The sequence below is a fragment of the Cervus elaphus genome, chromosome 20 (genome assembly GCF_910594005.1).
Source record: "Cervus elaphus chromosome 20, mCerEla1.1, whole genome shotgun sequence".
In the NCBI taxonomy this organism is placed as follows: domain Eukaryota; kingdom Metazoa; phylum Chordata; class Mammalia; order Artiodactyla; family Cervidae; genus Cervus; species Cervus elaphus.
In genome coordinates, this window is record NC_057834.1 from 124,761,551 (window position 1) to 124,776,512 (window position 14,962).

The 14,962-nt window shown below is 51.8% G+C and overlaps 1 protein-coding gene across 9 annotated transcripts in view; it reads left to right on the forward strand.

The window, feature by feature from the left end:
• Positions 1-14,962, forward strand: part of HIVEP3 (HIVEP zinc finger 3) — a 533,699-nt gene that overhangs the window by 484,355 nt on the left and 34,382 nt on the right. For all 9 annotated transcript variants that reach the window (XM_043877706.1, XM_043877708.1, XM_043877702.1 and 6 more), the window contains one exon: positions 457-602. In XM_043877706.1, coding sequence (XP_043733641.1) covers positions 457-602 — 146 coding nt within the window. The remainder of the gene's footprint in view (positions 1-456; positions 603-14,962) is intronic.

Sequence of the window (14,962 nt, forward strand, 5' to 3'; positions counted from 1 at the left end):
AGGGCCTTCAGGAGACCTGCTTTCTGCCCCTAGAAATGCCCTTGACTTGCTGTGTGGCCTTGACATTCTGATGTATAAAGGAGAATTGGGCCAGTTAATCTTCAAAGGTGAAGTCTTCATTTCTGTATGCAGCATTCCTCACACGCCTCCTCTGAGGTTGGCATGACCCGGGAGACCACGATGAGGACCTGTACCCAGAAGCCCCTAGACTAGTGTGAAAAAAGAGAGGAAACGCAGCTCTTGTGGGAAGGCCTGGTCTTCCCCTGAGAAAGGCCTGGGAGAGTCCCGGTTCTGACTTCACCTCTGAGGATTCGTTTCTCTTCTTATGTAAAGTGGGGCTAGTAGCACCTTGTCACCGGGTAGGGCGAGGATGAAGTGAGCCACGGTGAAGTGTGGGCATCATTCCATGACGACGTGTTAACCAGCCGTGATTTTGTCATTCCTGCGGTGGGCCAGGTTCGCCTCCCTTCGCTGGTTTCCCCGGAAGGACAGAAAGAGATAGCTAGAGTGGAGAAAGAAGAGGAGAAGAGAGGGAAGCCGGAGGAGGACGCTCCCGCCTCCAAGAGAGGGGAGCCGGCGAGGATCAAAATCTTCGAAGGAGGGTAAGAATTATGTTTGGTTTGCAGTGTCTGCTCTCCATGCAGTAAGCGCTCGCGCCTGCCCGCAGGCTGGGGGTGGTGCCTGCATTCTGTGTTCAGAACGGTGGTCTGTGTTCAGAGGTGGTGAGCATCTCATCGGGCAAGGCTGTGCCCACAGGAGCCCTGGGCTTCCCGCCTTCCGGGAAGTGCCATTGTTGCGGGACTTGCTGTCCACCTCTGTTGAGGAACATTGGCTCCTTGGTGGGGGGTGGGGGACATCAGGTGTATGCTGGGGACTGGAGCCGTCTGGGTTTTCCCCCAGCCCCTCTTGCCTCAGATGCTGGCTGGGTTCCTAGACCCCACATTGGGGTTGATAGTGACCCTCCTGGGTCCTATGCAGACTGCTATCTACCTTGGTGCATGTTCTGCAGAAGTCACCTCTGTCCTGCCTAAGCAGCCACGGCGACAGGTCTGGTGTCCCATGGGCTCTGCCAGCTGGGCTGTTTACAGAGTTGATTGTGCACCACACTCATCGGTCTCTGGGTCTCTTCTCGGACTGGCCAGGTCCAGGGCTCACCAGTTGGTAAACATTTAGAGTAACACTCCTGGATTTTCACTTTTGGTGCTTTGTGTGTGTAAACCTAATGACTGAAACGTCTCAGAACTCTCAGCTGTGGGGCTCTCGGGGCTCCCAGCAGGGTGCCTGCTTCCAGGCCGGCTCTGTGGACGTGTCGTGCGAGCTGTGTCCTGTGTGACCACGTGTGTACTCCCTGGGCTGTGGGCGTCTGTACGCAGGTCCCGTGGTGTCTGTCTCAGGGTCCTTTGTCTGTGTCCCCCGTGTAACCAATGAAGTCCTCTTCCTACCCAGTCCTGAGGGATAATGGCGTGGAGGAAAACCTGCCTCCCAGGGAGGAGGGTCCCCAGGAACCCGTGTCCCCAGGAGTATGGAATGTCACTGGGGCCTACAGTCCTCCAGCACTTGCAGGTGCCCAACTCACAAGGCCAAAGTGGGAGGTGCCGGGTTCCTCTGGAGCACTGGGAGAGGAGGCAGTGCCCAGCTCCCGAGGCCACTGGAGGGCATCCTTCGGTACTGGCCTGCAGGGTCTCCCAGGAGAAGGGGTGTTTGAAAACTGAACTTGGGGACTTGTGTTGTCACAGCAATAGGGAGGGGAGTCAGGGATGGCAAGCGTCCTGCAGTGGCAAGGACGCGTCCCCAGAGGGGAGAAATATCTTGTCCAGAGTTCCCGTAACTGCTCCAATTGAGAAACACTAGACCAGCGGGTTTTCAAAACACTGCCTTTCCACCTGGGGACTGGCGGGTTTCCTCTTCTGCTACTTGGTTAGAGCGCCCCCGTGTGTCTCTGTGTTCACACATCATCGGATCCTCCAAAGGCCACGTAAGACTTCACCCCAGGATTGGTGGATCAGTCACAGCCTTCTCCCCGCAGCTTCAAGGACCATCTGTGGGGTCCCAAAGGCGGCTGAATGTCAGCTGGTGTGAACAAAGGGGTTTGCTTCTGTCGTGAGAGGCAACATTCCCCAGACTGGAAATCTGGTTCCCCGAGGCAGCTCCCTGCTGCCCTTGTTCCCCCGGAAGCCTGAGCCCCGAAAAGGCAGCTGGCAGGAGCCTGTCCCCAGCCCAGTTAGTTCACAGCTCCAGTGGCCTCCCAGAGTCTCTGCCACACGGTCTACCTTCAGCTGAGAGGTGAAGGCCACGTCTGAGTCCTCTTCTGCTCTTCCTGCAGTCAGGCCAGGGGTCTCCACTCTAACCCGCCCCCACGATTCCATCCAGGTCATCAGTTAGTCCTGTCTGCTCTGTTCAGAATCTCCCTGTCTTGCCAGGTCCGGCATCCCTGCCCCAGAGTGGCTGTCCCACTAACCAGTTCCACTGGGACAATCCCCTCACCTCTCCAGCTCTGCCTCCCATCTGTAAAAGGGGATAATTACATACTTTGTGGGTTGCTGGGGGATCCTGTGCTGCCCTGTGTAAAGACTAGCACAGTTCATGGTGCTCACAAATGGGTATTGGAGTATTTTTTCATTTTTGTGTCCATCGTTTTGATCCCCTCCAGGATAATCTTACCCTGTCCACTGTGAAGAACATCACCCACACTCTCTCCACTTGTCACATCTAATTTCAGCACTTTGGTAGGGGGAATGGGGTTATGTAATGCCACCAGTCAGGTCACCTTCTCCCACAGCCCCACTGTCCCATCTGGGCCCCCACTGTACCTCCCACCCTCGCTTCTGGTGACCCCTCAATATTTACGGTTCTTTGGGGGCTGGTGTCACCTCCAGGAGAGTTTGCAAATGTGGACTTGAAAGTTTGGGGTTGTCACAGAACTTATGAGTGCTCTGTACCAGAAGATAACCAGAGCCAGGAGGGTCAACTGTGATCCTGCTCTCAAGGAGGCTGGCTCAGGGGTAGCAGAAGGCCTGGTGCTGAGGTGTGGACCGTCAGTGTTCAGATGCTCAGAGCAGGCAGGGACCCTTGGGCCCAGAGTAGCCAGAGAGGGCTTCCTGGAGGAGGTAGGCTAGGCCTAGAGGGTATATGAGATCGGGACAGGCAGAGAGGAAAGGTGAGTCAGTCGGCAGTTGGGGTGTCCTAGTGACTCATACACCTGGTCAGTCGGACTAGTTTCCTGTGGCCTTGAGTGGTCTCCCTGGCCAGTGTTGTCCGCCTCCTTGGCTAAACTTCGTCCCTGCACCAAGAGCACAAAATCTGAATCTCCAGCTAGGACCTTACTCCTGAACTGTAGACCTTTGCTTCTGATGCCTCATGGGCACCTCTGCCTGGAAGACTAGGGCACCTCAAACTCAGTATGTGCTGACCAAGCCCTACAGTTACCACCAACAGCATCTCCTTCCACCTTGGGAACCAGATCCTTAGGCCCGAAACAGCTCTGTCTCACCTCCATTAATAAATCCTGTCAACTCACCCTGTGAATCCGTATCCAGAATCTGCCCATTTCTCCCACGTCCCAGCTCAGACCACTGCTGAGTTTCATCTGGATCATCACAGTCTTCTGCTAGAATCTCCCTTCCATTCTCACCCACTATCATGTATTCTTAACCCAGCAGCCAGAGCGATCCCGTTTAACATCAAGACCCTGCCACTCCCACTCCGCACCCTCCACAGCCCTCCAATAGCTTGTGTGTGCTAGCCCCAGGTCCTCCCTGACCTCTGCCTGCCCCTCCACCCCTTGCTTCTCCTTTTTCTTTTAAATAGGTCTTTAAAAAATTTTTTTATTTATGTATTTATTGACTGAGCTTGGTCTTCACATGAGCTTTCACTAGTTATAGCAAGCAGGGGCTACTCTCTAGTTGCAGTACATAGGCTTCTCACTGTGGTGGCCTCTCTTGTTACGGCTCACGGGCTCTAGAGTACAGGTTCAGTAGTTGTGGCGAACAGGCTGAGTTGCCTCAGAGCATGTGGAATCTTCCCAGACCAGGGACTGAACCTGTGTCCCCTGCATTGGCAGGTTCCTACCCCTTGCTTCCTGTGCTCCAGCCAAGGATCTCTCTGCCTGCCATGCTGCTACCTTAGGGCCTTTGCACTTGCTGTGCCCTCTGCCTTGAACACTTTTTTCAGAATCCCACAGCTCGCTCACTTCCTTCAGTCACCCTTCAGAGAAGCCTTACCAGGTCATCCTCCCCTGTGTACCCTCCTTCAGCATTTCTTATCCAGCTTCCCTTCCCCGCTTTATTTTTCCCCAGTCACTAGTTTCTTCCGTTTCCCCCTCCAGAACACGCATCCTGTGAGAGGACAGGAATCGTGCTTTATTCATTGCTGTATCCCCAGTGCTGAAAATGGTGACTGGCATGAGGGCAGCGCTGGTGAATGTTTATTAACTAAAGGAATCTCCCTTTACCTGAGACCTCAGGTGAGGGGCTGTGTCCCTGAACTCAGCAGCTCCTAGAATCCATGAGCAGTGGAGGCTCTGGGTCTCAGGAAGGAGGAAGGACAGAGTCAGGGCCAACCCACCAACCTGAAGTCAGACTTGGCCTGGGAAGGTGAAGTCAGGTGGCTTCGGCTATGGAGCAAGTACCTGGGGCTGGGAGCCAAGGTTGTCTGCTTGCTGTCCTGCCCTGCAGGTGTTACAGGTAAAAACGAAACAGGATTCCAAAAAGGGCTGGCTCATGGGTTACCAGCTCTTTGGCCAGTGCCTGATCTGAGTAGATCCCTTGTGTCCTGGGGGCCAGAGAGGAGTGGTCCTGGGCACCCAACTCTGGAGACAGGCTGCTGTCCTTCCTGGGTGAGTCCAGGCTATCAGGGCCATGTCTTCTTTCTGACTCAGTGCCTTGATCTCTCTTGAATTCTCAGGCTTCTCCCTGGAGTGTAGATATGCAGCTTTGAGTGTGGCCCCTGTGGGCCAGGAGCAAGTTGTCCAGCTCCTATCACATGTGCCCACACTGGGTTTTGTTCTCTTTCTATTTCTCCCAAACCCTGTTGTTCCATCTCTCCTAGGGAATATGACCTGGGCTTTTGTGGATGCAGAGGAGGGTGGGATATTGCAAAGTACAGGTGCGACATTCAATGGCCCAGACCAGGGAGATGGCGGTGGAGATGGGGGTGGAGCTAGAGGATGTCTGGTGAATTGAATACAAAGGGTGAGGACGAGAAGCTTGGAATGGAGAAAGACTGCCAGGTTTCTGGCTCAAGGATATTTGAAGCTGCCATTTACAGAGATGGGCAGGGGTGGAAAGGAGAGTAAGAATGAGGTTTGGGGAAGGAGAGACCAAAGCTTGGTGGACAGTGTTCACTTTGAGATGGCAGTCGGACATCCAAGTGTTCAGGAAGTCATGTGGCAATTGGATATCTGAACCTGGCCTTCAGAAGACAGGAAAGATACATTTGAGATATGCATAGATATATGTAGATATGCACATTTTTCAGTGCATAGATGCTATTTAGGATGATGTGACCGGATGACGGATCACTTGGGGAGATGGAGAGAAAAGAATAAGGCATCCAGGACGGAGCCGGGATATGCCAGAGGACAGGTAGAGATGAAGCTCAAGAGTCTGAAAAGGAAAAGCCAAAAGAATAGAAGAGACCCGGCAGAGTGAGAAGTCCTGGAAGACAAGGGCAGAGGGAGTTCAAGGTCAGCTGTGCTGAGGACCATTTAAAGGCCAAGGAGAGGGAGGCCAGGCAAGTGTCCATGGGATAGAGCCACATGAGGGTCACTGGTGACCTTGATGGGAGCTCTTTTGGGAGATGGAGTTCTGAAGGTGGCACATGTAAACCTGGCCCAAGAGGCTGGTTATGGAGGGAGGGAGGGAAACACAAGGAGGTGAGGGGCGGGACCTGGACACGTGTGTGAAGCTGAGCAGGCGGTATTTACGAGGAGAGATCCTCAGTAGGCTTGTGCTGCTAGGAATGATTGACAGTAGTGGTGGGCGGGGGAGGGCTTGGCAGATGATGATGCCCAGAGAGAAGGGGCTGAGTGCAGGCAGAGTCCTAGAGGAGGTGCAAGGCGTGGGTCCTGATAAGGGGGTGCTTCTCCTAGAGTAATGGTGCCCGGCAGGGGGAGACAGATGCTGGCGCACTGCGGGCAGAACTGATGGTTTGGGTGGGGGAAGAGGGGAGGGTTCTCTCGGCCCCCATCCAGACCTCTTCTCACTGTTCCTGGATACCTACAGTCTCAACAATAGATCTGGGAATGGCTGTTTTGAAAAAACAAACAAACAAACAGGAAATGTCTGTTTCTAGGAAACCAATTAGATTCTTGGGAAAGTTATTCCTTTGTAAAGATTATCCTCCAAATAGATATCTCAGACGTTAAGCAGTCTAGTTAGATCAACTCTCCGTGCTGGCCTAGCATCTTTCTACTGAGCACTCAAAGGACTTCCCAGGGAACACTCACTCCAGGCATTAGACAAAACTGATTATGTCACTGTGAAACCCAAGTCACTGACAGTTTAAAAAAAAAAATAGAAAAGAAAAGACATATTGATCAAGGGGCAGACTGAGTGTCTGAGTCTGCTGAGGCCAGAGTCCCCAGAGTCTTGAGGATGGTCAGGGAAGACCTAAATGCATCCTATTAAAATTTAAAGGAGAATCCAAGCTGATTTGGCCTCTGGTTGCTATAGGGTCTAAGGCAGCAAGGGGCCCAGCTGAGGGGGTGGGGGTGGGGAAGTGGAGTCCCCACCCCAGCATGCGATGGCCCCCGGCGGCTGCATTGAGAACCCGGCATCCCCTGGGCCTGGACCACATCTGCCCGAGTCTCCACCTGCCTCCTCCCTGTCCTGGGGGATCCCCTCTCTCCTGTGGGGGAAGCAGCCTCTTAGCAAACAGTGGCACACCCTCTCCCTCTTTCTTTCAGTTTTTTTTTTTAATTTATTTTTTAAAATTTATTTTTATTCATGTATTTATTTGGCTGTGCCAGGTTTTAGTTGTGGCATGAGAGATCTTCTGTCGTGGCATATAAACTGTTAGTTGGAGCATGTGGGTTCTAGTTCCCTGACCAGAGATCGAACCCAGACCCCCTGCACTGGGAGTGCTGAGTCTTAGCCACTGTGTTTATTTTTATCTAAATTTTAGATGCACAGAGTTGAAAAAGCCAAACGTCTCTATAAATTTTGTTATGGAAGACGATAGTACCCTTCTTTCCCCTACAATTTCTGCCCTGCCCCACCCCCACCCCCAGAAGCAATAACTTTCATCTCTTCTAGTTGATTATCTTGGTTGACCTTTGTATTTCTGAATAATGTGCCTGGGTTGCTACTCTTGGGCTTTTCAGCTTTAGGTGCTAGCTAGTGACTCACGAGCCTTTCTCCAGTCCACACGTGACCCCTCATCCCCTATCCTCTCATCAGAGTCGTACCATTTATGCTTCACAGCTATGTTATATGGTACTTTTGCTTTCCTATACAACTTTTATTTTCTCTAGGAATAAAAGTTGTATGTGTGTTAACTTCATTAGTTTTCCATATGCTGTGCTGTGCTTAGTCGCTCAGACATGTCCAACTTTTTGCAAACCCTATGGCCTGTAGCCTGCCGGGCTCCTCTGTTCATGGGGATTCTCCAGGCAAGAATACTGGAGTGGGTTGCCATGCCCTTCTCCAGGGGATATTGCCAACCTGGGGATCAGACCCAGGTCTCCTGCATTGTAGGCAGATTCTTCACCAGCTGAACTACCAGGGGAGCCCCAGTTTTCTATATATTTATTGTTAATTCAACCCCCAAATTCTCACTTCACAACTCTCCCCTGAAGATGTTCAGATGCATCGGGCCCTCTGTAAATCATCTTGCGGACACAGTCCCTCCCTGAGGGATCCTGCGGGACAGGCTGCCCCCTCAGCCTGGAACACAGCTGCCACCCCAGGGCTCCCTCAACTCTCACCCTAGAGATTCTCTTGCCTCCTTTGCTGGATCGCCTCATAGCTGTACATCTTCCTTTTTCCTGGTTTACTTCCTCATTTTCACAGAGACCATCCTTCAGCCAATCTTCTTGAGAAAGGGCCCGTGAGAGGTGAGCTTTTGCGATGCTTTGCATGATTGAATTGACTGAATTGTTTTTATTGTGTTCCTCAGTTGACTCAAGTGTCAAATTCCTGTGTTGGAAGTCATTTTCCTTAAGAGTTTTGAAAGTGTTGCTCCCTCATCCTCAAGCTTCTGGGTTGTTCTCAAGAATTCCAGATCGGTCCTAATTCTTGTTCCATCCTCTGCGACTGTCTAAGGGTCTTCTCTTCCTCCTTAGAGTGGTGACTTCTCAAGCATGGGTCTCGGTGTGGAGCAGTTTTCATCACTCGCTGATGCTTTCAATCTGGCAAGTCAGGGACTTCTGCTTTAGGAAACTTTCCTGAATGGTTTCCTTGAGGATTTTCTCTCCTCTGGTTTTCTCTCTCCTCTCTGTGGTACTCCTGTTATTCAGGCATTGAATAAATCCTGGCTCGTTCCTCTAATTTCTACACCTCTCTGCCGGAATGCCCATCTCTTCATATTTTTGCTCTCCTTCCTGGGGACCTCTATTTTGTCTTCCAACCATTCATGTTCTCATTTCTGCTATCACATTTTTAATTTTCCTTGCATGTTCCGCTTACATTAATAGTATCCTATTCTTTTTTATTGAGAATATCTTCATTTATGTACTTTTGTTAGTTAAAATATTCCCTGTTTTTTAAGTTGAATTATTTTTTTTAATGTTTATTGGAGTATAATTGATTTGCAGTGTTGTGTTAGTTTCTGCCATACAGCAAAGTGAATCAGTTATACGTATACATATATCCACTCTTTTTTAGATTCGTTTCCCATATAGGTCTTTACAGAGTATGGAGAAGAGTTCCCTGTGCTATAAGTAGGTCCCTGTTAGTTATCTATTTTATACACAGGAATGTGCATGTGTCTGTCCCAGTCTTCCAATTTATCCCTCTTCCTCTTTGCCACCTTAGAAGCAATACATTTGTTTTCTACATCTGTGACTCTATTGTGTAAATAAGTTCATTTGCACCAAGAATCCTATTCTTATTTGACTGATTTCAGGCCTCTCGGAGGCTATTAATGTTAGTTGTTTGGTCTTTAGTGCTCTTTTCCCCTTGATTTCTGTTTCCAATATGTTCCCTTCACCCTTGTCTTTGTTTAGTCTCTTCTCTCAGGTATTTGATAACCTCTGGTGTCTTCGCGTGTTAAGAGCCGGAGGCTCAAAGATGGCTGGGCACCTGAGTGGGAGAGCAAGGCTTCCCCGAGACAAGGCTGTTCTACTGGGGAGGCTGCGGTGGCAGAGTCTATGTGTGTCTTCTTGGGTGAAGACTCCAGTCTCCCACCTGAAGGTGGCAGGGTTCATTTCCCATAGTCTGAGAGCCACAGAAAGGAAAAAGTTGGGAGGAAGGGTGAAGGGGAATCTCAGCCTCCAGTGATGCATTCACCCCATCCCTTCATTTGTTTGCGATTCCCCTGTCCTGCCATCACCTGGAAGTCCCCCTCAAAGGCTGTCCATCTCACCCTTTGCAGAGAATAAACCTCCAGGCTTTTTCAGGAGTGATCTCCTGGCTGCTGGAGTTGAGGAAGGGGTGAGGTCTGACTGCTTCTAACAGGGCTTTCCACTAGTTTTCCTTATCTTGGTTCTCCCCGTATGCACCTCCAGAGTCCTTGAGGGGCCCGGTGGAATAAGTCGAGTTTATTCTCATATAACCTTCTATCAACTTAGATTCCGTTCTGTTGAGTCTACAAAGTCTTGTTCAGCCATCCATCTCTTTCCAGCCTCCAAAACTGCATTGCCAGTTTCCTCTCCTGCTCTTCTCTTCTTTGTGTGTTTATTATGCCGAGAGAGAGAAGGAAAGGGAAGGGAACCATAAATAAAGACGGTTTCCCTACCATCTTTAATAACAGACGACTAGTAGGGTTGTTTTTAAGTATGTTTTAGGCACAGAAGTCTTTCTTCCAAATAACTCTTCAGAGAAGGTCACCCTGCCGCCTCCCCCATAGGTCCCTGGGGCTCCGAGGGCACTTCCCTGAACTTCTGGGCTCAGAGGAGCACAGTGGAAAGTGTTGGTGTTCCAGAAAGTCTGAGAAATCTTTGGGCATTGGCCTAAGACACAATGAGATTCTAGGCCCACCTCTGGCAATTACTGGCTAGTCCCTAAAGCAGGCTCCTTAGTGAGAACTAAATGTAAGATTTTATGGGCTCTTTATTATGGCATGTAGGAAGTGCTTAGCAAAGGGGCTGCTGCCTTCCTTGCTTCCTTCCCCCTTCACTGTTCTTTCCTTCCTTCCATCTTCCTTTCCTCCCACTTCCTTCCCTCTCCAGCATGGCTATGATCTTCCCTGGGCTCCAGTGGCCTTTCTCCTGAGGCACTAGAGAGCTGCTGAAGGTGTAAGCCAGGCGGTATCTCTAACGGCTGTGTGTGAACAGCATATCAGGAAGGTGAGAGTTGGAGACTAATCTGTGGACAGTGAAAATGAAATCAAAAAAGAAAAATGACACATGGGTTGGGCAGATGGAAAGTCTGACACTGGGGTTGAGCATGGGTCCACCTGAATTTTATTATCTGCAAATCATAGGAAATTTTACCTTTTCCATCTTTGGGCATTGTTTGAAATGAGGCCTCCAACAAGGAGGGAGGTAAGTGGGGTGAGTCCTGGAGCTGGAGACTTTGGGCAAATCATCTTTTCTCTCTGGATTGCACTCTTTCCCTTGGTAATTGGAGGATGTGGGAAAGGGCTGGGGTCTTGAGTCTGGGCCTGGGGGCTGCATCCTGACTCTGCCTTTACTAGCGCTGAGGCCTTGGGTAGGCCTTTGCTCTTTGTGAGCCTGGCTTTCTCATCTGTAGCGTGAATGGTTGCCGTGTGGCTTGGGTCAACCATCTCTGGCTCTCGTGACGTGATGTGCGGGATCTTTCCAGCTCTTGTCAGTCAATGAGCTGTTTCAGCTCTGCACTCAATACTTGAGGAAGATGTTGCTCAGAGACAGTTTACAGGGAGAGGTCTGAGGGAAGGGCCTATGCAGGCTGCTGCAAGTCCTTGTCCCTCCCTCAGAGAAGCTGCCTTCTCTAAAGGTCAGGAAATCTAAGCCGAGCTCATCTGCAGGGTGCCCCTGCCTGGGCAGAAGCCCTTGACAGTGTGCCCCAGCCTGAGATAAGATGTCTGTTGGGAAAAATTTCCTCTTGGAGCCCAGAGTTGGGTGTTGTATAGTGCTTGCCTGGACACATACAGGTGAGGAGATGAGGGGGCCAATAGACATATCAAATCTCTAGGACCTGCCAGAAAAATGAGGAGCTTAGGAAAATTAAGACAGAGTTGGTCCGGAGTCTCTTGGAGGAGGGGTCCCTGCTGTGGTCTGTCCCCCAGAAGCATCAGCTGCTCCTTGCTACCCACAGTGGGGAAGGCCCAGCCTCTGGGATACCCTCCAGAGGCCACATCCTGCCACCTGTGCCTGCCCACCTGGGTATCTTCAATCATGCTCTTCAGTGCCTCCCTGGAAGTGGAGGTACTTCTCTGTGCCACCGTGAATGTTAAATAGAATCAGCTGTCCAGGGTCTGGCCCACCCCCTCCCACTGTACTGCCAATCAAAGGGGATGAGTGGCATCTTTCAGTCCCACCCTCTGAGCAGAGCCCTGTATCTCAGTTGAGCAGAACATGGTGACAAAAGCATAACTTTGGCATCAGCCAGACCTGGGTTCAAATCCTGGTTCTGCCACTGATTAGAAAATCACATAACATCTCTATGGCTCAGGTTTCTCATCTGAAAAATGGGAGTAATAATAGTACCTGTTGAGCAAAGCTGCGACTTAAAGGAAATGATGTTTGTACATAAGGTACCCAGCATAGTGTTGGACCTCTTAGTCTGCCATGAATGATCAGTGTTTACTTACATGGCGGCCTCTTCCAGTAAGGAGTCAGCTGGTGTCTCCCCCTTCTGCAAGCACGCTGTGGTAGAGTGTGAGCGCTGGAGCCAGACCCCCTGCGTGGGACCCCTGGCTCTGTCACAGCGAGCAGTTGATCATAAGTGAGTTAGGTAATTGCTCTGTGCCTCAGCTTCCTCATCTGCAGGATGAAGACGGTAACAGCAATTACGTCTCAAAGAGTTCGTATGAGGCTTAACTAAGATGCCACATGTAAAGAATTGACAGTGCTTGGTGCATAGTAAGTACTTAATCAAAGTCCACTGTTCTCATTATTTCTAAAGGGTCCCTAGAAATCAGTTGATCCAAATTCCTGACTTTGCCAATGAGGAAACCACAGCCCAGGGAGGCATTAACGCAGCATAGGAATAATGGAAGCCAGCCTCTTGGGCTTCACTCAGAACATGCCGACGGGAAGAAGGGAGGAAGGCTGTGTGGTTGAGTGTGTATGAGGGCACAGGATCTGTGCCATGTTGCCATGGCCATGCTGATGGCAGGGAGGTGGCATTGTGGTGAATCAGGCCGGGATTCTGACGCACTTCCAGCTCCCATGAAAAGAGACGTTTGACTCCAGAGGATCCCTCGTGTTCAAGAGCTAACAGGGTGGCCTGGTTGGGGGCCACACCCTAGTGGTTTAAGGAGGGCCTCCCCCCACCATCGGGTGGACCCTACATGGAGAGTTAGAGCCCGACCAGAGAGGCCTGACGTAGCCTTGGATAAAAGCAGCATACCCTGGAGAATTCAGGGCTGATGGTTCATGGGGTTGGCAATTTGCTCTTAAATAGTTCTGGAAAAAAAGAATTTTTTTAGAATTATACTTTCAACATGTTTGTGATTGTTTCAAAATAAAAACTTAAAAAAGAGAACGAACCAGTTTGGCTCAGAAGAAAGGAGACCAGGGAAGCCAGGAATTGAGGAAAGAGTTTAAAAGGGCAGAGGCTGTCAGGGGCCACCGGGCAGATCTCCGAACAAGCAGAATCAGCCAAGGCCAAGAAAGGAAGCTAAAGGCATCAGATCAGAGAAAGAGCAGGGCCTGAACTCCAAGCAGAATGTTGGATCTGTGCTGTGGATGGGTGTCCTCTGTCACCATGGGCGGCTTGCAGACCAAAGAAGGATAGCCCAGCTGGTGGGAGGTGTGTCCCGAGGCATAGCAGCCAGCAGAAGGCAGACTGGTCTGGAGCCTGGGTACCAGGGGGCAGGCGTGTTGGGCAGGCCAGTTCCCAGGAACATGGTGAGAGCAGACAGAATGGACACAGGAGGCAAAACAAACGTAAGGCAGTCAGGGAGAAGCCAGGCTGTGAGCAAGGCCTTATGACCCACTGGCAATGCAGCTGGCAGACTGGGGCCAGGAGGTGGCCAGCCAGGGGCCAGGCCAGGCTTCTGGGAACTGGAGCCAGGAGCAGACAGGGCACTTCCCCGGGGAAGGCTGTGAGGAGTAGAGACGGCCAGCAGGGCAGAGGGTGGAGAGGCTGGTCCGCCGGCTGTGCTGTTCAGCTGGGAGGCAGGACCCTTAGGGGCCCAAGGGGACAATGTCTTCACCCAGCGGGTCCAGTTGGGCCCAGGCTGATTCAGAAAGAAGGGGAGCCACCCCCTAGCAGGGAGGAGGAGACCAGTTGCCATCAACTTTCTAAACATCAGCAGATGCAGCAGTCAGGCTGTCTCTCGGAAGTGTCTGAGACTGCTTAGCTCAGGAGCTCAGGCCCAGACTCTACAAACCACGATTTTTCTGAGCTTTGTCACCTCCCAGCGTCTGCCCTCTGTCGGTTTTGATTTCCCCGGCAAGTGGTAAACCCTTCCCGTGAGGAGGGCAGCCGAGGACATGTGTCCTCCTCCTCCTCGGTGGTCAGGGGTCGGGAGGGAGGAGTGGAGGGGCTGAGAGGAGGTGGTGGCTTGGATGGGTCTGCACCAGGGGAACGGAGTGTCCCTGGGGAGCCAGCCATAGGCTGAGAGGTGACCCAGGAGCTCCGGCTGAGGCTGAAGGAGCCAGCGTGCTGTGGATTCATACAGGCTGGGCCGTCCCCCATCTGGACTCCAGCAGGGTGCCCGTGGGGTCTTGTTGCTGCAGGAAAGGGCCCAGCAGTGATCCACGGATGCCCCCACGCTGGTCCAGGCTCTTTTTCTTCCCCCTTCTAGGGGCCAGAGTGCCTTTAGTCAGCCAGCCCTTACCTGAGGCGGGGGAGAGGCTATTGTGAATGCACTGGGGCCTCGCCTGGGGTCCGGCAGGACAGGGCATCCATCATGCTTGCTCAAATCCTCACCAAAGAATCCTCACCCTTCACCCTCTTCCTTTGGTCTCCTCTGCCCGGTGTGCCAGGAAGGGCCGTCCCAGCGGAGACAACACACTAAAAGCAGCCAGCTGGGCTCCCCAGGTGTTGGACCTTCTCCCTAGTACAACCACGAGACTCCTGGCTGGGGTCAAGCACTGGGTTCCTGCAGGAAGTAGTAAGGAGGAGGTTGGGGTTCCAGCAGGCTATGCACACAGGCCTGGCCATGCACCTTGGGGAACCCTCTCTACACCCCACCTGCTGGGTGGGCCTGGGTGCCGTCCCTCTCCTCTCAAAGAATCAGGGTGCTTTCACCCACACCACGCTGGGAAGTTTGCTTCTGTCCTCCCAAGAATCCTTCATGTGTCTTGTCCCCTCCCTGGACTCTTGGGCCTTTGGCTCCCACCCACTCCGGCCCGCTGCATGGCACCTACCCGGTGAGAACCTCCTGCAGGCTGTGGTACAAACCGTCGGGGTGATGTCAGGCGGCTCCCACAAATGCTTCTTATTACATTTGTCATGTTTTATGCTAATGTGTGTTAGGAAGACGTAACCACGTAACCAGCATGTGAAACCTGTGATTTTGTGACTGTGAGCCCTTGGGGCAGGAACCTTGGGCTTCTGCTCAGGCAAGCCTGTTTCTGAGCTCAGATGCCTGGAGGGCCCGAGGCACCTGGCTCGGAGAAGCATCACTGCAGGCCTTTATGCAATTCATGGGAAGATCACTTCCGGTGGGTGGGTGGGGTGGGGGCATAATTGGGAGGGAGGCTGGGCAC